This window comes from Orbicella faveolata, unplaced genomic scaffold, assembly GCF_042242905.1.
Source record: "Orbicella faveolata isolate gen_17 unplaced genomic scaffold, um_ofav_v1 contig_1, whole genome shotgun sequence".
Taxonomy (NCBI): domain Eukaryota; kingdom Metazoa; phylum Cnidaria; class Anthozoa; order Scleractinia; family Merulinidae; genus Orbicella; species Orbicella faveolata.
Window position 1 is genome coordinate 24,561,536 of NW_028301536.1, and position 22,531 is coordinate 24,584,066.

Consider the following 22,531-nt stretch of genomic DNA (forward strand, 5'->3'; position numbering starts at 1 on the left):
AGCAACAATGTATGTAATAGTTTTAATACACCAAAAGATAATTATCTAAATGATCTGTTGTTCTGTTAATCCTTTGTCCCCTTTCAGTGATACTTAATCTTCATTTTCTCGTAAAAAAAAAAAATTATTTCTATTTTCTGTGGAAAAAAAGTGAATTTTCTAAGAAAATGCCTCTAAAATGCTTGAATAATGCTTAATGCGTTTGCCTCACTATAATGCTCGAAAAAAATGCTAGTATAATGTACAAAAGCCTAACCTCAGAAACCTAGAGAAAGGCGTGGCAATCATATTTCTTTCCTTCGCTGCTGCAATTTTTGTACCAGTCTAGTTCTTGTTAAATTTAGTATTTCACTTCATCTGTAACACCGCGTCACTTCTTGGAACAGGACCTCAGAACTGCATAAACAGACAAGAAGAGCGCGCATATCCTTCACTTCACCGGTGGTACCAATATTTCTCTTGTTTCCTGATCCTGGAACTAGCGCGGTTAACTCAGCGCGGCTGGCCGCGCGGCTGCAAATTTGATCATGTGACCACGTTCTAGCCAATGAAATTGATGGTTTTCCTTAGTCGCCATTAACAGGAAGTGTGCCAATTCTTCGTACACGGGCACAGAAAAATTGCCTGTTCTAAGAGTTTCTCGCATCGTATAATATATTCTGAAGGGGATGGCGTTAAGACGGATCAATAAAGTAAGAACTGATTTTGTTTTCATCGGCAGTTATATTAAGCGATAACTAGTAAAAACAGCTCAGGTTTGATAGGTGCATGTAAATTATAAGTGCTAACTGGATGGCCGATGGTCTATGGTAAACTGTGTTTTCCGAAGCATAGTGGTCGTCAGGTGTGCTGTAGTTGAGATTGAAACCACACATAGTTAATACAACTCAGAGGTTCTAAACTGGTTTTTGATTTTTTTTTTTTTCCTTTCGATGTTTCAGGAATTGCAAGATCTTAAACGTGATCCGCCATCACAATGTTCAGCAGGACCGGTCGGAGAAGATTGTAAGTTTGTTGAATTTTATTATTTTCAAAAAAAAATCCTTTTGCCTACAGTCCATTGTCACTTTAAACACCGACGTAGCTGATAATTTTTGTTACTGAATTTTGCGTTGGTTTAGCAGAATCTCTGTAGTAAATGTGCTAATAGTCTCGTTTCTTTTTGATTAATCTTGTGACGTCGCGTGATCAATGAAGTATTTCACTGGCAAGCAAGTATCATGGGCCCGGTAAGGAATTCTCATTTCGTTGAAATATAAGCTTAACTGTCATTTAAACATGTTGATAACTATTTTTCTTTCTCATGCTTTGATGCGGTGTTAATTTTTCTCGATTCTCGTTTCTTCGCCAACAGCCTGACAGCCCATACCAAGGTGGAGTATTTTTCCTTACGATACATTTTCCAACAGATTATCCATTTAAACCACCAAAGGTAAGAAAATAAAGAATTTTATTGAAACCTCACAGTTTACAAGTTTACAGTACCGCGTTTCTTTTCTAGTAAGTGCACACATGCTTTATTGTACTGTACATATTGAATCTATATGGTTACTGTGGAACTGCCGAAGCCTTGGGGAATACTTCATTTCTTATTGAGTTATTTTTTTGTAAAAAAAATACCTCTTAGTCGGCGCGTCGGGTATGTTATGGACGGGTCAATGGGTGAGTGAGTAAGTGAGTGAGTGAGTGAGTGAGTGAGTGAGTGAGAGATGTATGTATGTCACACCAATCAGATTGGATCTACTATGAACAGCCAATCAAATTTCTTGTTGTAAAGGTAAATGGTACGTGAGAAACACAAGGTCTGTATAAACACATGGACTTTGGTAATTGAAAAATAAAGAGTGACGTGTATGTTGCCGGTTTGTGATTTTTAGTCCGGTTTGGAGGGGAGTGTGACAGTTACATACGTATATTGGGTTGTTTTAGAGTGCATAATTTTCAGTGCAATGGTGGCTAGTTATGAAAGAGATGAGTCTTGAGTCTTGAAGCAGTTCATGGGTAGTAGGCAAATGGCACGAGATATTTTTATTTTTAATTACAAAGGGTAACTTGATACTTTTGTTTTTCACAAGGAGTTAATTCAATTAGAGGTCACGAATCGTCGGTTCTAGTTCTTAAGACATGTTTTAGAGGAGACGAGACTATTTAGGTTTGAAGCAGTTCTAACGTTTACGATAGTAAGTGCAGGTAACGATTGTTTTGTTCTTATTGCATGCAAATATAACGAGATAGTTTAATTTTTTAGTTACAATGGGTAATTTGACACTCTTGTTTTTCACAAGGTAGTAAATTCAATTAGAGCTGACGAATCGTCACCATTTGTTCCCACGAGATGTTTGCTATTTTTAGTTACAAATGGTAACTCGACACTTTTGTTTTTCATGTGGGAGTAAATTCAATTAGAGCTTACAAGTTATCGGCTATTGTTCCCAGGATATTAAACAAAAAAGAAGCTTTCATTTCTAGGGTGTTTTTACGTCTCTGCAATAGCAGTTTAATATTTTTATTTGATGGCCATTTTATGACATTCTTTTCAGTCCGATATTTTTAAAGGTGAAAAGTATGAAAACCGTTCAAATGTTCTTTGAAGACTGTGTGGCACCAAGTTAAAGTGCAATTTAATTAAATCAGAGACGTTTTTTCTCTCTTTCAATTTTCGGTGAAGTAGTGTTGTTACGTTGTGTTGTGTAAAAAGGGTAAACTTACGACTCGTATAAAATGCGAAAAGTTCTCTTAAGTTGAGTATTTTTGAGCAAAAATTCCTCTTGGGGGCTGGAAGGGCTCCCGAGGGGGTACTCCCAGAAAAATTGGTTGGGGGTGTGCGGCCCGCTTCCCAAAACCCTTACCCTATTTATGACCAAAATCTGCGATATTCCTTACCCTATTTATGACCTGACCAAAAATTCGAAACCCTATTTACGACCTGACCCTCAAATCAAAACCCTGTTTCAGACCTGCGTTATAATTAGCTCCCTGGTTCAAACCAATGTTAAATTACCGTAAACATATAAATCTGTGAAGGGCTTTTGTTGATTTTCTTTTCGATAATGATGAAAAAGTGGCTTCTTCTTAAAGCATACCCATATCAAGGCTAGAGTGCAAAAACCGTACCCTATTTATGACCAAAATGACCAAAATGAGCTAAAATCGATACCCTATTTATGACCAAAACGGCTGAAAAACCATACCCTTCGGGGCCGCACAGACCTATATAGCCCATATAAGGAAGTCCCCCCCCCCCCGGGGGGAAGGGCTACGTGATCGGTGAGTGAGGGAGTTATGCATGTGCGCGTGTCAGACCAATCACGGTGTGGGTTGTATCAAAGAACGAATAAAATTGCCTGTTAGAAAATAAGATGGTGTCTACATTAATCTGGAGACGTGTCAGATTACTGTAGTTTGTTCAGTCAAACATTTTAGGGCTTACTATTTAGTTATCTTACCATTACCGATGTAACATCGTATGTACATCATAAACTCCCAGTTTCTTTCTTGCTGTACATCGCAACCAAAAAGACTTGTCAAATCAACCAAATCATTACTGTAAACAGTTCCATGAATGCTCCTATCTCCGAGACTTATAGTTCACAAAAAAATAACTCTTGCACGCCTTGCGTGCCTATGTTACTAACAGTTTACAGTTCGATCTTTCGTCAAAAAGTGAAGGAACCGTTTCAATCAGTCCTTTAGGCTTCATATCTTGATCTTTTTAAAACAATAAAAAAATCGTTCATCTGAAACGTCTGGATCTTTAATATCAATTTGTCGTATTGCTCAATTGGTTGCCACATGTCTATAAAAATAATGTGACTTTGAGCTTTAAAAGTTATAACGTTTTGTAGAAAGCAAAACCAGGGATTTTTTTTTTACAAAGTCACCCTTTCTGGAAGTGCAAATCTGTGGTTCTGGTGAAATTCTGACTCCATCTTGATGCTTTTTGTAAAGAAGTCACCAAGCCTAAACCCCTTCAAAACTGACTGAGCCATCAATATTCTGAACTTTGATACAATGTAATTTCCCTTCAGGTCTTGATCACAATTTGATCAAGTTTTGTGGCTTTTTGTGGGCAATATTGTGGGGATATGATGAAATGTTTTTTTGATGTTCTCCAAATAATATTCCACATAAATAAGAGCCATTCCATTTTTGAAAATTTATATCCACACCCCCTGTTGATAAAGTAAGTAAACCTCTGGGACAAAGAAGAGCTGATATGATACCCCCCCCCCCCTCCTCAGAATTAATCTGATTTTTACACTATGCCCTCAGAAAAAAAAAATGACAGCAACAGCAACAACTTTCCCCTGAACTCCAGGTGCAGAATTATTTAAAAGATTAACAGGTGCAGATGGACCAACTCCCAAGTAGAAATGGCTTTTAAAACCCTTTTAGAAAATCTTGTCCATTATGTTGGTGTCAGAATATAAATTGGCATGATTGTGAGTGAGCTCCTCTGTAGGTTGATCTTTTCTGAAGTCTGTTTCATCTCACATTTATCAAACACCCTGTAAGGTTCCTGTAAGATTGCTTGTGTCAAAATCCAGGCAAAGGGAATTGACATTAATTAAATAAATGGCAAAGGGAAACCTTTACTTTGTGTGTTGGCCTATGGCACATGTATTCTTAGTACTCTTAGTATTACCATTATTGTTCGATCGACGAAAATTCCACTCATGTTTCCATAACTCATCATTAATTAGGAAAATGTTCTTTAATTCTTGATTAGAGGTTTGCCTTGAGTAAAAGGAATGGGCATGACAATGTTGGAAAACCATGCTAAACTCAGTCATAATGCTTAGAAGTGTTTAGAAAACTTGAAGCAGTCTCTTAAATTTAACACCCATGGTCACTTTCACAATGTGCAACATTTCACTCAGACTTCTGTTTGGTTACAAGTGTAGTAACAAATTACCCTATATTCCTCATGAACATGAATAATTGAATCTCTCGATTTTATTCAAGGTATTTCCTTTTATGTTTACCACAGTTACTGAGTGTCTGGGTAATTATTATTGTAACTTGGCTTATATAAGTATGTGGCTGCATCATAATCATAAGAAAAGTACTTTGATAGAGACACGAAGAGCACATTAAATCTTCATGGAACAGACGAAAGAAATGGCTACATGGGTCAGAATTAATCTGGTTCATCCTTGTTATGTGGCAATGACAATAATCTATTATTAACTTAGTTTACATATTCTTGAATATGTGTTAAAGATTGTATGTGTGGACTGCAGAAAAAGATATGATGATATGATTGATCATCAGTTGTATACACAACTTATGCAGCTGCATCCCACTCAAGCCTGAATTTTTTCCAGGCTTTAATTTCACAACTTGTTAAGACGTAAGTTGTATTATATAATTGTGAGGATCAATCATTTCTTCTTAGTTACTCATGTAAATGTACATGTTTTGTCAGTTTATGCACATTCCATGAACTATTCTATGTGGATACCATCTACAGGTTGATTGTTGATTGTTTTCTTGTTTCAGGTTTCATTTACTACAAAAATTTATCACCCTAACATAAACAGTAATGGCAGTATTTGTCTTGATATTCTTCGATCACAATGGAGTCCAGCACTTACAATTTCAAAAGGTAAGAACATTTTGGGTGGGACCAAAAACTCTGGTTTAAATAGTCGCCATAATGATGACTAAATTTCTCTGTGTTGATGATCAATAACGGTTAATTTCTCAGACATTATGTCCTTCCAGAAAATCATGTTGAAAGATCTTTGCTTCTAAAACATTCAAAATAAGAAAAAAAGTCAATCCATCCTTTTGCTTTGCTGTAAAGGATTCTCTCACATCCATAAACTTCCACTATAATGCATTGCAAACCCTTGAGCAATGAGTGTGTCATGTATGCCTATTGATTGTGTCTCTTGTAATGTACGGATCCTAATGGCGGACATCAGATGACGATCGAATAGTATCCCATGATACATCTGGTTTAGGCTTATATTATCACTGCGTACGTGACGTCATCATTCATTCCACGCTCTCTGGATGAAGCCATGGTGTGCTTTCACACTTGTCTGGATTCCATGGCTTCTGCTTTTAAGAGTACCTAGTTAGTTTATATTCAATGCATTTCAAAGGAGAATTTTGCCATTACAGTGAAGGGTTTTACTTGTGTTTCGTTTGTCTGTCGAGAAATACATATAAGCTATGTGGAAAGCATCGACGAACGAACAAGAGCTCTCGTTCCTGTGGTTGTTGTGAATTCGCCTATGGGTGAATTATTCGCTGGGGTAACAAGCCCTGTGCTGATAAGAGTAAGTTACAGCAGGTACATTCTCCGAAGGGAAGTTCAGGGGTTTTCTGATTTTTCTTTTGACGTTTCTTGTCCACTTCTTAGCAGGCTTGTTCCGTGTTGTGACGTTTGCTGCATGACATCTCTTGATTACGGCTCCATTGAACTATTGAAATTTACGAAGTTAAACACTCCGTTATGAAGGCTAGTTATCACTGCTGAGCATTTTGCAGTTTCGGAAAGAATAGTAACCAAAACACCTTCAAAAATAATCATTTTGACTCTAAAAGATGACCAAGCTCAGGAATAAAGGACCAAACGAACTGAGACTTGAAGCAGACATTCACACACGCAACACTGGTAATTGCACTGGTATGTTACGAAATTTCAGTCCACTTCGATCGCTTGAAACGTCATAAAAATGTGGGTACTTCTCCATACTTCTTCGCCAAAAATCATTATTATGTCTATATTTTGTGGTGTGATGCCCAAAAATCGAAGACATCAACATACTGTGCAAAGAAAAGCAAATATTCATGACCTTGTTACGGGTCAACGAACACTTTGTGATGCGAATAGTCACAGAACACGATCAATGACAAGAATACTATAATAAGGCGGCGCTCTTAAACACTTACAAATCATTATAATTGCGTCAAAGATTTAAAGAATGTACTTTTCTAACCTTTTACTGCAATAAAAATAAGAAATAGACCGCGGAGAAAACCACGTTATTTCACGCTGAAATCCATGATAACTTCGATGTTGCGTCACGTACGTAGAAAATTGCATCATGGGATACTATTCGATCGTCGTCTGGGCGGACATTATAGCTACTTATGACCACTTATACAAAGTCTTGGAAATGTTCCATTTTTATGCCTTGTGGCAAGATCTTTTTTTTTTTGTTTACAGATGTTATGCGCTGAGTCCTTTTTTGAATAAAATTCCTACTTATTACTTATTACTACGATTATCAGTTGAGTAAGGCGAGACAAAAGTTTGGTCACCAAGTTTTAATGTAAAAATCTTGTTGTCACGAGCAACTGGCTCCGTATCCATTGGTAACTTGTCAGCCTTTGACATCATTGGCAGCAAAGCGCGCGAAATTGTAGGTGACGTGACAGGCGACCAACGGCCGTTGATATTGTTACCAATGGAAACGAGGTAAGTTGCCCATGACAACACCATAATTTTAAGGCCAAAACTTCGTAACCAAACTTCCCTCATGCCTTACTCATGCCTTTTAATTTTGAAACCTGGACTCTGACAGTTTGAGCCATATTTGGTAGATACATGTGACTCATAAAGCAGAGGTGTTTATCTTTCCTGTACTTCCTAGAATGCAGAATTTCAGAACTCGCCCTATAATGCATTGTGTGCATAATTTGTGACATGCCGTTAGCACTTTATGTATGTACCCTTAAGTCAACTTTGGTTGCAGTCTATATAAAACTAGGTTTGCTTGAATAACATTTAACCAGATAACCAGGAGATAACCAGGAGAAATTGATCCAGTCATGTACTAGATAAAGTCATCTAGTTAATCATAAATGATAAATAAATCAAATTTAAATGCAGTTTTGAATGATTTGTCTCGATCAAATCGATAAGGTGTCTGATTGGAAAGGACACATGTCCTGTTAAAGAAGAAAAATTATTTCCAGCACTACAAATATAAGGCAGACCATTTCTGAAGTGCAAATTTCCGTCCAGTAATAGGCCCTCGTGAAAATGCTTTTTGAACCACAAGATACCTGTGGCTTGCTATTTCACTGAGCTAAAATAGCAACTTTAGAGAAACAATTTTGTTACATCCAAAGAGCAAACCCAGGCTGTCATAACTTTAACTTGTACCAATAGCTACTTACATAATCTATTACTTTCCAATCAGCTTGCGGGAGTTCATTTGTTTGATAACTGACAGTGTAATATTATCTTCTAAACTTCTCCAGAATGTGTACATGACCTGCCTCCCCCCCCCCCCCCCCCCAAAGGTGTTCCAGCAATCCTCCTTGGTATGGTTATGGAATTTTTTCACACAGTTTCATTTTGGCATTCCAAGCCAGAACCAACTGGAGAATTGCATTTGAAAAGTTGTGAGGAAGTTTATGAGTCACATGTGTGAGGTTACCATTTTATTTTTGGTCAGTGGGTGGTTAGGTACATTCACCTAAATGTACCTTTTTGATATGCTTCAGTGGCATATCAGGCCAGTTATTGCAGGTGTCTGTGGATGCATGTTCAGTTCAGTTGCAGAAGTTTTCAATGATCACTGGTACATTCTTTTTTCTTTCCCGTGTGATAACTGCTGATTTTTATTTTGTATTTCAGTTCTTTTGTCAATATGTTCCTTGCTTTGTGATCCAAATCCTGATGATCCCTTGGTGCCAGACATAGCACGGATTTATAAAACAGACAAACCTAAATATAATAAATTGGCAAAGGAATGGACGACAAAGTATGCCCAAGTTTGACTCTGAAAGGCACTTTCTAACATTATTTTGTCTCTGGCAAGAAGTCTTGTTGTAATGTACATTTTATAATGTTATGTTCCAATGCTCTTTCTCTGCTAAGCTTGAATGATTTCCTAGTTATTTTCTTCTCTGAAGAAAGGCTATCAGCTATAAGATGCACTCAGCTGCTTAGACATAAGGTTGGAAACAGAAAACATCTAAATATTATCTGTGAACCAGGTACTCACATGTATTAAATTCAGATTTTAAATATTACATATGACACGGATTTAGGGTACTGAAGGTTTGTATATGTTTCTGTTGCTACTGGAAATGTTGCTTAAATTAAGTACTGTTGTATATATACATATGAACTGACCATAAATAATATCTGAATGATGCTAACACTTTCAACCGAAGCTTCAGTATAGAAATTATCCTTCCCAACAACAGCCTTGCATTTGTGCTTAGTTTATCTGAGAGCCAGAATTTCATTTGTAGGAGATGCATGTACTGTACAGGTACCATCAGCTCTCTTTAATAGCTTGGTTGCTCATTTCTGTTAACCTACAAGTAGAAATAAATGTCAGTTTCTTGTGGTATTGATAGAAGGAGTTAAAATCTACTATTTTACTATCACTGTTTTGTAAATTAGTTTAACCGAGTCCAGCCATCCGAACTTTAGCAATGGTACAGTTGGAGATTAGCACTGATTTAATTAAAAACCACCCACTCCCTCCTCCCCCTTTACACGTTTATTAATAATAAATAATTGTATAGATAACTATAACTGTAAAGTAAGAACTGTAGACTTTGTCACTAGATTGTGTTTTTGTCACCTATAGAGGTCTTGAATAAATAGACAATTTAGCAGTTGACATTTGGTTTGTGGTTTTCTTTGTTGTTCTACACCTTCTATTTTTATACCTCCCTACTCAAATATGTTGTCCTATCGGAGGAGAACGTGTCACGTGTCGTGGGTCAAAACTCACTAACTCCCTAGGGCGAACAAAACTCACTAACTCCCGAGGGAAACAACATCTTGAACTTTCGACTCGCACTTGATCAGGTCATGCTCCTTGAAACCGCGGCAAATTTGTGAGCCAGCCAGCGTCAAGCAAACGATTTCTTCGCAGTTTTTTTCTATTTTTGAGTTGGAAGGTATAACAAAACACTTAATGACTGGTCCCGCGGGAAGCAGTGAGTTTTGTTTCCCCGAGACCTCAATTTTCAATGTTGAGGGTCTCGGGGAAACAAAACTCACTGTCTCTCTTGGGGCCAGTCATTAAGTGCTTATTATTGCCCTTCACTTCAGGTATGTTAGTCTTGTGCAGTTGTTTTCTTAGTGTGAAAAGAATTCTAGCGAACATATTTTGTCCATCAATGACTTGGCCGGTTTAATGAGCGACGGTGGTGATCACCATATGAAGGCAATGAAGTCTCTAGCTGAAACCCTTTTCGAGCACCCCCCTCTCAGTGAAGCCAACAGATTTTGGCGCCAGGTGGCAGGATAGAAAGACACCTGGTCCAGTTGTTCGAGAGGTGGTAAACGCTATCCACAGGATAAATCCCTTTCCAGTGGCTAAGTGAACAAACCAAACCACGCTATCCACTAGCTAGCCATTTATCCGGTGGATAGTTCTTACCACACCATTTGGACCGTTCGGTCGTCTTTTTAAAGACGAAGTCGTAAAGAGTCTGCAATTCTTGAAAAGGCTAGAGATCTCTGGACTGGCCTGGATAAAGTATGGAAAATAATGATTAAATCTGGAAAAAATGGGAAGGAAATCTAGTTATTTTTCCAAACTGCAACGATAGGCCACTTCCTTGCTGTCGTTTACCCCTCCTTCAGAACGAGTTCTCGTGCAAAACGTTTTGTGTGAAAATGAGTTTGATTTGCATGAAAATAAACATCCAGGTGGAACTTTTTTACTCAATAAAGATTGAAGTCTTACGCCGGAAAGCCTAGTTATTTTTCCAAGCCGCAAAGATAGGCCACTTCTGAGCTGTCGTTTGTCTCTGTTTCAGAACGAGTCCGTGCAAAACTTTTCTTATGCATAAAACATATGATGAAAAGGAACAATCCTGTGGAACATTTATTGAATGTTTTCTCACGAAGACTCGTTTTGACACAGGCAATAGTAAACTCGGAAATGACCTATTGCTTGGATTGCTTAGTGAATTCGCTGTCAGCCAGTCAAATTTCAGTGCATGTACATCGACCGGATTTTCATGGTCCACACTCTTGTGACACCCTTATTGATCAAATAAATGACGTCATGAGATGTGGTTCGGACGTTTTATGACAATTTCTATGGTAGATTTGTTTGCGTTTTTTTTTTTTCGATTATACCAAAAATTCAGCGAATTTATCGGGCCGATCCCCAGAAAATGTTTTTTGTCTTTTGTTTAGACAAACTGGCGAGTGCCCTACGGCTGGGAAAAACTAGTTGTTCAAATATCCCGGGGTAGTGGCTCAAAAATGTTTGTTTTCTTCGTTTATTGTCTTACCTTCAAGTCCTAAGCTTGTAGGTCTTATTTCCCGTACTGGTGGAAAAAAATATGTCGTTCTGCAGGTCTAGCGTCTCATTTATGTCCTACTGGATTTATTCAGTAGGAAACTTATCGTATTTGTCGATGAACTTGGTCAATAGAAGAAGCGACAATTACTGTAAGGTGAAAAAGTGAGATGGTCAAATTAACAAATTGATGTCAGCTTTTTATGCGTCTGTCCTGATACTGATCATGAATTTCGTCATAGCATTATCAAACGAGCTGTGGATCCAGAGTAGCCTAGTGGATTCGCTGACTACTTTGACAATGTTATGACGAAATTCATTGTCAATAACAGGACAGACGCATGAAAAACTGAAGTCAATTTGTTTTCTATAGTAACAATTTGCCAAATTGTCCGCTCTCGCTCGTTGACGCATCGCGTAAGTTATAAATTTATGTGTCTGTCCGGTTATTGACAATGAAACTTAGCCAATGAGCGCGCGAGAATTTCTTCAATTATTGTAAAATGCCTCGGAGCATGAGACGTTAGTACGCGTCCGAATACAGACTAGAATTAACGTTAACGACGTCCCTCGTCCTTTCTCGAGGTGAACATCAGTCCCGCTTTTTGCTCATTTATAATCTTCTACGATAATCTTTGTCAGTGCCGCCAAGAACCACTAACACATGTTTGGTAGAGCTCCATGGTGTTGATTTGGCTGAACACTGTCAAAGAGAGCTTCTATCCTATACGTTCTTGGGCTTCACTTCCGGGTGGCTTCGGGCAGGGCTCTCCATATGAGCACAGTCAACCCAGCTGTTCCGGTTTCGGAGATCTAATTTCAGTACCACTACTTGTTTCTTTCTAAAAGTTTCAATGGGTTCAAGGCCGGTCTCGCAGCCAGTCTACACCCCTGCCCTGGTTTAACACTAGGGGTGCACGACCCGGTATGGTAAATATTTAGGCTTCTAAAATCGGTATGTAGGATGGCTCGGTATATGTCACAAAAGTTTACAAAAAAATTACGCAGCAGTGCTAAAAATCTTAAGCTTTCCTGCTAGCGCAGCTGCAACTAGGCAGTCCACTCATCTCCTTGTCGACCCCTGTGTAGCTCTTTATTTGTTGCGCTATTTTCCGGCTCTTTTTCGGCGTCCGTTTGTCGCCCGTATTGCCAATTTTACATCTCCATTTGATTTTAACCAACAAAACTGAGCGCCTGAAAGAGAAGAATGCTACAAGCTCTTCTTTAGTCCTGCAGTTTCGCTTCAGTACTTTAACTTAATGCATAAATACTTTGAATTAATTATCAACGAGTCATAAAATAGGAGCGTGACTTTGCAATGACGCCATACGTCATACCACGAGAAACAACACCCATAAAAAAGACTGAAAACTAGCCCGGCTTGTGCAGGTCATGTGATCAACTTTTGGCCAATGGCACAAGGCAAAACTAGCTCACACGTTTCGTCCTGGTCTCCATTAACAGGAAGTTTGGGATCTAAATCGCACCATAGAATTTGGCTTTTCGTTCAATTTTCGACAGCATAATAGCTTTCAAAGAAGATGGCGTTAAAACGGATCAATAAAGTAAGCATCAAGGTTTCTTCAATCGCAATTTATTGAGGTTTGATAGTTGAAAACCTTACGTTTTCAAAGATGGTTACCCTCGACGTGAACTGTATGGCCGACCGAGGTGGCTTTTCGTGGTGGTTGTCAAGAGTATTCATGCTTTGTTTAGACGATGAACATCCACTCTTTGGTTACTTTTCAATGTTTGCATTTTGCTCTGATATTTCAGGAACTTCAAGATCTTGGACGTGATCCTCCGGCACAGTGTTCCGCAGGACCGGTCGGGGATGATTGTAAGTGAATTTCATTGACTTTTTTCAGAAAGAACTTTTAATAAGTAAACTTACATCGTTCTTACCTTTTAATCTACTGTTGCTGGAGTATTTTGGCTGGTGAGTTCTTCTTTTTCTTTCAGCAGACTTTCTGCTATTTATGTATGAACTTACTCTAATTACAATGTCTTTTTTTTACACTCTGGCATCGCGTGAACTATGAAGTGTTTCACTGGCAAGCGACTATCATGGGTCCGGTGAGGAATTCTTACTTCTTTTGAAACTGAAGTACTTTTGAAATATTCTCGATGAGCAATATTGTGATGCTGTTGCTTAGATGTAGTGCTAAGTTTTCTCGATTCTCGTTTCTTCGCCAACAGCCTGAAAGTCCGTACCAAGGTGGAGTATTTTTCCTTACGATACATTTTCCTACAGATTATCCATTTAAACCACCAAAGGTAGGCAACTAGAGTATTTTATGCAAACCTTTTAGTTTACGAGTTTATAATACCGCCTGTCTTTAGTATTAGAGTCATACTCTAGTACTAAAGAAACATACTGCTAGGAACGGTAGAGTTTTGTGACATGCAAACAGTAGTCTAATCTGTTTTACGTGCGTTCATTTCCAGCATTCTTCCGGTTTTTCGTTCGCTCATATCTAGATCTCTTGCTTAGCTCACCATGCGAGCAAATGGTTTTGCTTGACCTTGAGGTATTGGATTATTGTTTCTGCATCCTTTCCTACAGCAAATTGATATAATAACGACTTACAGAGTTACGACGCCTCCATGACCTCGTACATAAACTTGAGACTAAATTGTATTGTACGCATTTAGCTTACATCTTCGGCAGTACAATTACGATGCATTTCTAGGTTCAACTTGATTCCCCTAGAAAATTTGTGTTATGATGTTTGGACTTAAATTTAAGAATTGGAAGTTTTGATTTCTTTCCATTGATCGCTCTAAAAGGTCACAAACGTCGACAATATTTAGTATTGCTCAATCAATCACTACATATGCATGTGGGTCTTGCTTGTATTTTTCCAAAACAAATGATTCTAAACCTCACATTCTCTAAATTTGAATAGCAACAACCCAGTAATCAGTACCCGTACTTAACTTGCCAACTGATATATCCCAGGATTTTTGCAACTTATTTGGAGGATATGACAATTTCTGAAGGTGTCCAAAGATTTTCTAACACTGTTAAAAATTTCAAGACACAGTAGATTACTCCAAAGAGAAACAGACATGTTTTGGTTATCCTGAATAAACCATCTTCATTGCCAATTTGTAAATTAACTTTTAAGTTATATGCACAGTTGGACTCGGCTAATATAGGCTCCTGGTTATTTATAAGTATTTGCCCCTGGTATACTAACGCAGTCTTGTGGTAATCTTCTTCATTATATGAAGTGGTTATCTCATTTTATTATATAACCATGAGTGCTTTACTTGGAAAAAACACCACTTGTAAAATCCATATGAAACTACATTTGGAGCCCAAGAGGCAAAATTTTTGTTATAGATGATGCCATTTCACCCTTTTCCTCAGTTGTTTGTAAGAACAGACAGTGAAAATGGCAAGTGAGAAGTTATTCTATGTAATAAAAGGAAAATTACATGAAATTTATTTGAAATTTGTATTATTGTGTCAAAAACAATATTTTGTAAACTGGCTGCACTTGTTTCGTGAAACGTAGTTTTACCACTTGAAAGTAAAATTCATATCTTTGCGCTGTCTCGTAATATCCTCTAAATGTGTGGCCCATTTGTTACGAGGTACTTTGTACATTATATAACATACCTAAATATGTGGTACGTTTGTCATATATGAGGTGATCATTCTTTAAATGAGATGCATTTATCATTATTTGTTGTGCTTTGGTCATATGCGGTTCCTTTGTCCTTTGTCCTCCCGTAATATCCTCTGAATGTGTGGCCCATTTGTTATGAGGTACTGTGTACATTATATAACATACCTAAATATGTGGTATGTTTGTCATATGTGAGGTGATCATCCTTTAAATGAGATGCATTTATCATTATTTTTGGTGCTTTGGTCATATGTGGTCCCTTTGTCCTTATGTGTGGTTCAGGTTATCATCAGTTTTTATGTGGTCCCTTTATCACAGGGTGTTGTACTTTTGGCATTATATGTGAAGGGGGTTCATTAATGTTTCCAGCAGGAGAGCAACTGGGTTTCACAGGCAGGCAAAACGTTTTAAAGCGAACTTTTTTATTAAAAATCCTTCCTCTTGATGGTCAAGCCAGGCAGGCAAAATCATCATCACAGTTGGTCAATTTGCATGGCTGCCAGCCCTTAATGAAACCCCTGATGTGGTGGGTTGGTCATATTTGTATCTGGTGCTTTTGATAATACGTGTGGTATTTTGTTATTGTAGCTAGTGCTTTTTGTTATACTTGTCTTTGTGCCATTATATGTGGTACTTTTGTCATTACATACAGTCTTTTATCTTTTCATTATCTGTTGTTTGTTTGTTGTTATATGCCTTGTTTTCTTTGTTATGATGAGCCTGCAGAGATCAGGGCATGTGTTTACCATTGAATGTGTGATGCAATTTAGCCATGATTGTGTGTCTGTTGCAGGGGTCTATGTGACCATGATAATACATTTTGGTGTTTTCAAATCATAAGCTGACAACTTGCCAGCAAGGTCTGGAGTAATGTTTTGCTTTTGCTAACAGATTTTTAAAATCAATTTGCTTTAAGAATGTTGACACTGGTCTATAATCTCATAATATAATTTTCATGATTATGTAGGTACATGTAGATCATTGCAACAGACACAATGGTGGCCAAATTGCTATGTACATTCAGTGATAATCTTGTGTCCAGATCTCCTCAGAACATGAACTTTACCATAATAAAGCAGTGTATGTAATGGCCAGGGATAACTACCTCATTTGATGATAAAAGGACTGTATATAATTACAAAAGTACCTTATATAATGGCAAAAGTACCACTTATTTATAAAGGTGAATTGAACCACGCATAGTGACAAACACACCACATATGGTATGGGAAATGATTATAATGGCACAAGTGCCACAAATAATGACAAAAGTACCACTTATAAAGGTGAATTGAACAACACAATAGCAAAGGTACCTCACATTAGGACATATGCACCAGTAAAGACAGGGTCCGAAATTAACTTTTTTAGGCAGGCACCAACTGGCGACTGAAATTTTTTTTCAGTCGCCATAGGGAAAAATTTGGTCACCAAAAAGTGTGAATAAAATTTTTCCTTCGCAGCGAAACACAAACCAAAATTTTTGGTAGCCAGATGGAAAATTCTGGTCGCCAATTTTTCTTTTAAGAATCGGAACGAAGAGAATGCATTTGGGGCCTCAATGTTGATTTTTTCACTAACGAATAAGATTAAATACAAACATGCTGATTATTTATACACCTACCACTGAAAAACCACGATGAAGGAATCGAATGCTGGCCATATACGCAGTTTCGTGTGACTGCCAAATGTTTCAAGTCAACTTTATACCTTTTCTTGTCTCTACCTTTTGGAGAGGAAATGTACCCAACTGAAAAACTGGCGTTTGGTTCTTTGTTCTATGTTCAAAACGATCTTTCCTTTCACGTTCTGTCAAGGCCACCCATGAAAATTCGTCTTGCGTTTAGCTGAAGACTTTTTGATCGGATGGTTTCCTTCCCCGTCCATCTCGGCACATTTTTCCGTTCTTGCCAGCAAAATCTTTGCAGTGGATGTCATCAGGAATCAAACCAGTGCTGAAATCATCTTTTGACCACTTTGACAGACACCCAGAGAATATCTAAATCTTCAACTAATTTCTCCACGGATGTTCCGTCTCCACTTTGTAACAAATTACGGAAAGATTTCAGAACATCTTTGGACACCACATCGCCTGGATAAATATTCATAACCAAAGAACGCACGGCCTCTTGCGCCCGCAATACGAATGTTACGGGAAACCACTGACAAAACATGACGGCAAGGCTTTGCACTGATCTTGGCTGTGAAAAGTTGTAGTAGATTTATAATAACAGGAAAATCGGTTTTGTACTTCAAAAGCAGCAGTAAGGTAAAAAGTGACCAATTGGCGGGTGGCTTTGAATTTTATTTTAATCGATTTGGCTGAAAATCAAAGTTATTGTTTGTATAATTATTGTGGCATGAAATAGTTAATCGCCCGCTGGCGACCAGTTGTGAAATTCTGGTCACCAGCGCAAAATTTTTAGTTGCATTGGCGACCAGGAAGGCGCAATTTCGGACCCTGAATGAATTGTTTTATGCTAAGCGTGTACATGTCTAGGTACGGATACATACAGGAAGTTTGGAGGGCATTAGAGAAGAACAAGAGTTGTTCAAGGTGCAGCTTAGAACAACTCTAGCTTCTTGAGTGCTCTCCAAACTATCTGAACATGCCTCAATCAGTTGAAGAACAGTTGAGTGAGGACAACATCCCCAGCTCTGTTTGGCACAAATCATTCATTCAAGTGGTTAAATACTCTCTCTTTGAAGAAAGGATTGTTCAGCAACTTTTCAGTGGCATGCAGTGTACCTTAAGTTTATAATTTTTTTGCAAGGAAACTTTCTGTGTTGTGGCCCACATTGAACGGTGAATATAGTCTGCGGATCGATCCGTCATAAAATATTCTCTCTTGGCACAAATTGTTTGTTCAAACTTTTGAAGATGGGAATGTTTATTTTTAGATTGTTGATCCGACAGCAGATTACTATCTATTTATTTAAGTGACAGTTCAAAACTAAACTCTCTGTGTTGGTCTCTCTGGCAAGCTGTCATCATCAAGCCATTGAAAACAACAATGACTTGTCAACAAAAGAAGAAACAAAATGTTAGCTCATACATGCTAACGAAGCATAAGCGCATGTAATGTATATGTGTATGCATGTACTTGTGCGTTTATGGCTGAAGCAAATTATGCATATTGCTTATTTCTGAGTTGCACTGTACCGAAAAGAGAATTCTAAGAAAATCTGTGAAGAAAAAGTGTTTTATTCTTTAAAAAGGAATGCTGTTATTATGATTTTTGTTTGAGATTCAAGGCTGTCTCTGAAAAATGTGTGGGTACCCCCCTTTTTTGGGGGGGAGGGGCGGGATTCCAATAGCCCTCGCCAAGATACTTTCCTACATATATGTATGGTCGTAAGATGGGGAAAAGACCTTTTTATTTAGTAGGCACCATCCTTAATCTATATAATTCTTTTTAGGTATCCTTTACTACAAAAATATATCACCCCAACATAAATGCAAATGGCAGTATTTGTCTTGATATCCTACGATCTCAGTGGAGTCCAGCACTTACAATTTCTAAAGGTAAGAGTGTTTTCTGAATATCTTGAAAATTGCAGATTGCTTAATGTTATAATGTACATGTGCTACAATGTTTCACTTTGTGTTTTTTGTGGTAATGGTCTTATGAAATGACAAATATGTGAACCATTTATTTTGGAACCATACTTGAAGTGGATAAGTACAAGTGTGAGGTGGTCTTTAAAAAAGTCCTTGAAAATGAAAATGTCTGGTTTTCTCCATGAAAAGTCGAAGCATTTTTCACCACAAGTTCTCAGTTATTGCTGAATTGTTCAATGCATGTCCAATACCCACTACTTGGTCAAGTCCTGAAGGTTAAGATTCAAGTGCCAAGACTTGTACGAGTAATAAAGTAAGGCTTACAATTGGCACGACTGCTTCAAGTAGTGGATGTGGTACTTGTCAGTGAAATAATAAAGATAGGCTGAAATGTCTATAATGAAATGCAGTTTTGCCAGTTGCATGAGTTGACAAGGCCACTTCCTCAAAGTTGAGCTGAAATATTCTGTGTCTATCATAAGATGTAATGTACCAAGTAGTACTTTCTTTTATCTCACTGAAACGTACCACATTCACCACTTGAACCAATTGTACAAATGGTAAGCCTTATTTTACAACCTGTACGAGTCATACAGCCTGAACTGCTTGAATCAAAGCCTTCATGACTTGAACAAGTGGTAAGTATTAGACAACCCTTGAACTGTCCTTGAAAAGTCATGAAATAGTCCTTGGATAAAATGGTCTGAGGTCTGTGTGAACCACGAGATTGTGGAAAAGTGCCCATCATTCAAAGAGTTCTCGCATAAGTGTACTTGCAGTTGAGGGGAGGGGGTCCTCCTAGGGGCTGTTCCCACCCCTTTCCTCCCTCTGGCTCAGTGTGACTGGTGCCTGTTTTTTCTTTTCACATGGGGGCTCATGGTTGGGTTACCAGGTTTATTCCAATTATGCGAGCAGTCTTCATATCAGAGCTGGCTGCTAATAATGGAAGATCCTGGATGTCTCAGGCACCCAACCTCCATTTTGTGATCTGTGGAGCCATGCAAAATACCTGCAGATAATGAAGATTTACATGGTTTAAGTTTTTGGTTATATTTGTGTTTCAGTTCTTCTGTCAATATGTTCCTTGCTCACTGATCCAAATCCTGACGACCCCTTAGTGCCAGAAATAGCCCGGATTTATAAAACAGACAAGGGTAATTATGAGAGATTAGCTACAGAATGGACTCGAAAGTATGCCATGTGAACTTTGAAGGACCTGACTTTCTCCTGTCATGCAAGAAGTTTGGCTGTGTGCTCTAAACTTATTGTTATGTGTAAGGTTATTTTAAGTCCTGTGTCCTGTAAGTTATGTCAAATACTTTGTTTGTGCATATTGTCGTAATTCTGTAGTAATTTTTCATTGATGCCATCAATTTGATGACATGTCGCTCAATGATGTTGGGATTGAGTTTGAACACCTGGTACAAAAACATTACCTAAGTGGTTATCAGAACATGAAGTGATTAACACTAATTACCAAGATAATCCAGTGAACCAATCAAGACTAAAAGCAAATACATTCAACTTTCACAAAACACGAGAAAACACAACTGAACCGGTCATGATTGGGTTTGGTTTTTCTTCTGATTGGAAGACAAAGTGGCACGAGTTTTTTTAAGTGTAATTTGCAAAACCAAAGGAAATACATATTACTTTTGACACTTAAGTGGAAATGGCTCTGAAGGTTGAAGGTATTAATTCTTGAAGTGAGTCAGTTAGTACTCAAGTTCCATGAAACCATATGCCATCATGGCTGAGAGTTTGAGTAAATCTAAATCCTTTCAGGCCATATTTGTAAACCAGAGTCATTGCTGTTGACGGTGATGGGACCAAATGTTGGCCTAATGCACCGTACAGGTTAAAATTTGTTAACCAGTCATGACATGTTTGATGCCCATTGAGGCCATCGTTTTTTGTACCTCATGTTCACACAGTTAATAATGAAAACAGGAATAGTACCGTAACCATTTTGAATTACTGTTTGAAATGGGCCTGTTTTCTGGTGTAGTGGTTCATGTGTCCATTTATCAAATTCAGATCTTGATTAATGCACATATAGTGCAGTAAATGTTTGTTAGTGGTGATGCTTTTTGTGAGTGTTCTTGTACGTGTACATATGCAGTGATTGTTAATAATATCAACACTTTCAGCCTCACATTCAACATCTAAATTCTCCTTAAAATGTTGTGAATTATTTTACACTGTTTTTTTCTGAGGATTAAGTAGCAGGTAATGTACAGAATGATGTATTTTGTTAACTGTAGTAGTTTCTTTGGTTTCAAGGTATCTCTAAGAAGAAGTTAGGTGTTGCTTGCTTGTGACATTGAAAGTGTTAAAACCTACTTTTTTACTATCACAGTTTTGTATTAGTTGTAAATCCAGTTTACGTCTGTAAATTGGCAACAGTATAGCTTGTAACTGACAGTGAATGGGTTAGATGCCAAGGAACCCCCTGCTTATATTTTATTGCTAAGGATAATTAAGATTACCACAAGTGCAATAACTTTAAGCTTGAGCAGTTACTAAGTTGTCTTTTTGTCGCCTATGGATGTTGTGAATAAACAGATAATTTAGCAATTGACTCAATACCTGTGACTTGGTTTCTTGCACTACACCTCAGATTTTCCTTCTATTTTGCCTATTTGTTGTTTGCTTTTCCTTTGTCTAAAAACGCTTGCTTATTGCAAGCACTTTATGAAATAACTATAGAATTAGGAAATAGAGTACATTTTCTCCTTGTTTAGTTATAAAAGTGTGATGGACTTTTTTAAGACCTTACATGCATGTTTTCACAGATGTTTCAAGTTCATCTAGACTTCTGCTCAGAAAGAAGTATCGTAATGTTTTCTACTTCTGAAATCGAACATGGTTGTATTGTCTTGTTAGAAATCTTACCGTTATTTTATAATTTAAGAGATTGAAAACAATGTTTCCTTTACATAAACTGGTGCAAACACTGGAAGAACATAAAAGTTTCACGATTTTGATTAATTCCTTGGCTTTGTATGGTTACGTTTGTAGGTTCACTCAGTCACCTGTTCAGTGTTCTCTTCATGAGTTAAGAAAACCAGAGGCTTTTCTATCGTTCTGCCCAGATTCTCTTTGTGATCATCCTCCAATCTTTCTTCCCCCTAAATGGATAGTCTCCCTTGCAGCTTTCATTGGGATCACAAAATGCTTCTCCCTTTCAACACTTCTCTGCTTGTGAAAAGCATTTCCTGACGACCCAAAAGAGCTGCACAAGAGACTTGTCAATGGTAGAAGTGTAGGATGAGCTTGGAGAAAGTCTGCCTATAATGCTAGGTCTTTTCTGGTTTATATGAGATATTTAATCTTTCAACATTAGCACATTTTTTAAGGGTTGGAATTTTTCTGTTGTTATGTCTTGAAAAACCCTGAGGCCTGATAACTGTTCAGTGCTGATCAACTTTCAAGAACGATTGAACCCAGACACTTGCACCATGCTGTGTAGACACGGCTGTGCGCATTTTCTGTTTCTTAATGATTGACAAGAAGCTTACCAAGCATCATATTTAAGCCCAAGATTTCCTCTGCAGTGTAGTAATATACAGTGGAACCCTGCCTTACGGCCACGCCATTAATACTGCCACCTTATTCTGGCCCGAACAAAAGCTCAGTCATTTTCTTATTTAGAAAACGGCCATCCTGTTAATACAGCCAGATTTCTGTGGCCTGTCGGTGACCAGATTAACGGGGCTCCACTGTACAACCATTTAGCAACACTTAGTACTGAGATTTAGGTGCAGCTTAGTGCACAGTGCTCCCTGGCTGTTCATGTAGTTAATAGGGAGGGTAGTTAATATTTTTTGCAGTTGATGGTTAGCAAATAATAGTGTAGCTGTACTGGAATCAGCTTTCGCCTGATAAACTTGAAAGAAAAAATGTCTGTCTGTGCATTGGTGAAAAAATATAGAGCACAAATAATGACAAATATTGTAAATGACTCCTGAATATGGCCAAGCACTTTAGCTACATACACAGCTTCATGTATAATCATGACGAGTGCCAATAAATTTGAACTTTTAGAGAATTTAAGTCACACACTGGATGTTAGTAGCCCATTATTA

The 22,531-nt window shown here is 37.8% G+C and overlaps 2 protein-coding genes across 2 annotated transcripts; both read left to right on the forward strand.

Annotated features, from left to right (window-relative positions):
• Positions 1–575: 575 nt before the first annotated feature.
• On the forward strand, positions 576–8,923 carry LOC110066443 (ubiquitin-conjugating enzyme E2-17 kDa-like). Its single transcript, XM_089296787.1, has 6 exons — positions 576–692; positions 942–1,005; positions 1,198–1,229; positions 1,355–1,432; positions 5,503–5,608; positions 8,603–8,923. The coding sequence occupies exons 1-6, from the start codon at positions 669–671 to the stop codon at positions 8,743–8,745; spliced, it is 447 nt and encodes a 148-aa protein (XP_089152913.1). The 5' UTR covers positions 576–668; the 3' UTR covers positions 8,746–8,923.
• A 3,737-nt stretch (positions 8,924–12,660) lies between these two features.
• LOC110066426 (ubiquitin-conjugating enzyme E2-17 kDa) lies at positions 12,661–21,029 on the forward strand. Its single transcript, XM_020773655.2, has 6 exons — positions 12,661–12,808; positions 13,020–13,083; positions 13,288–13,319; positions 13,443–13,520; positions 18,302–18,407; positions 19,508–21,029. The coding sequence occupies exons 1-6, from the start codon at positions 12,785–12,787 to the stop codon at positions 19,645–19,647; spliced, it is 444 nt and encodes a 147-aa protein (XP_020629314.1). The 5' UTR covers positions 12,661–12,784; the 3' UTR covers positions 19,648–21,029.
• Positions 21,030–22,531: the final 1,502 nt, after the last annotated feature.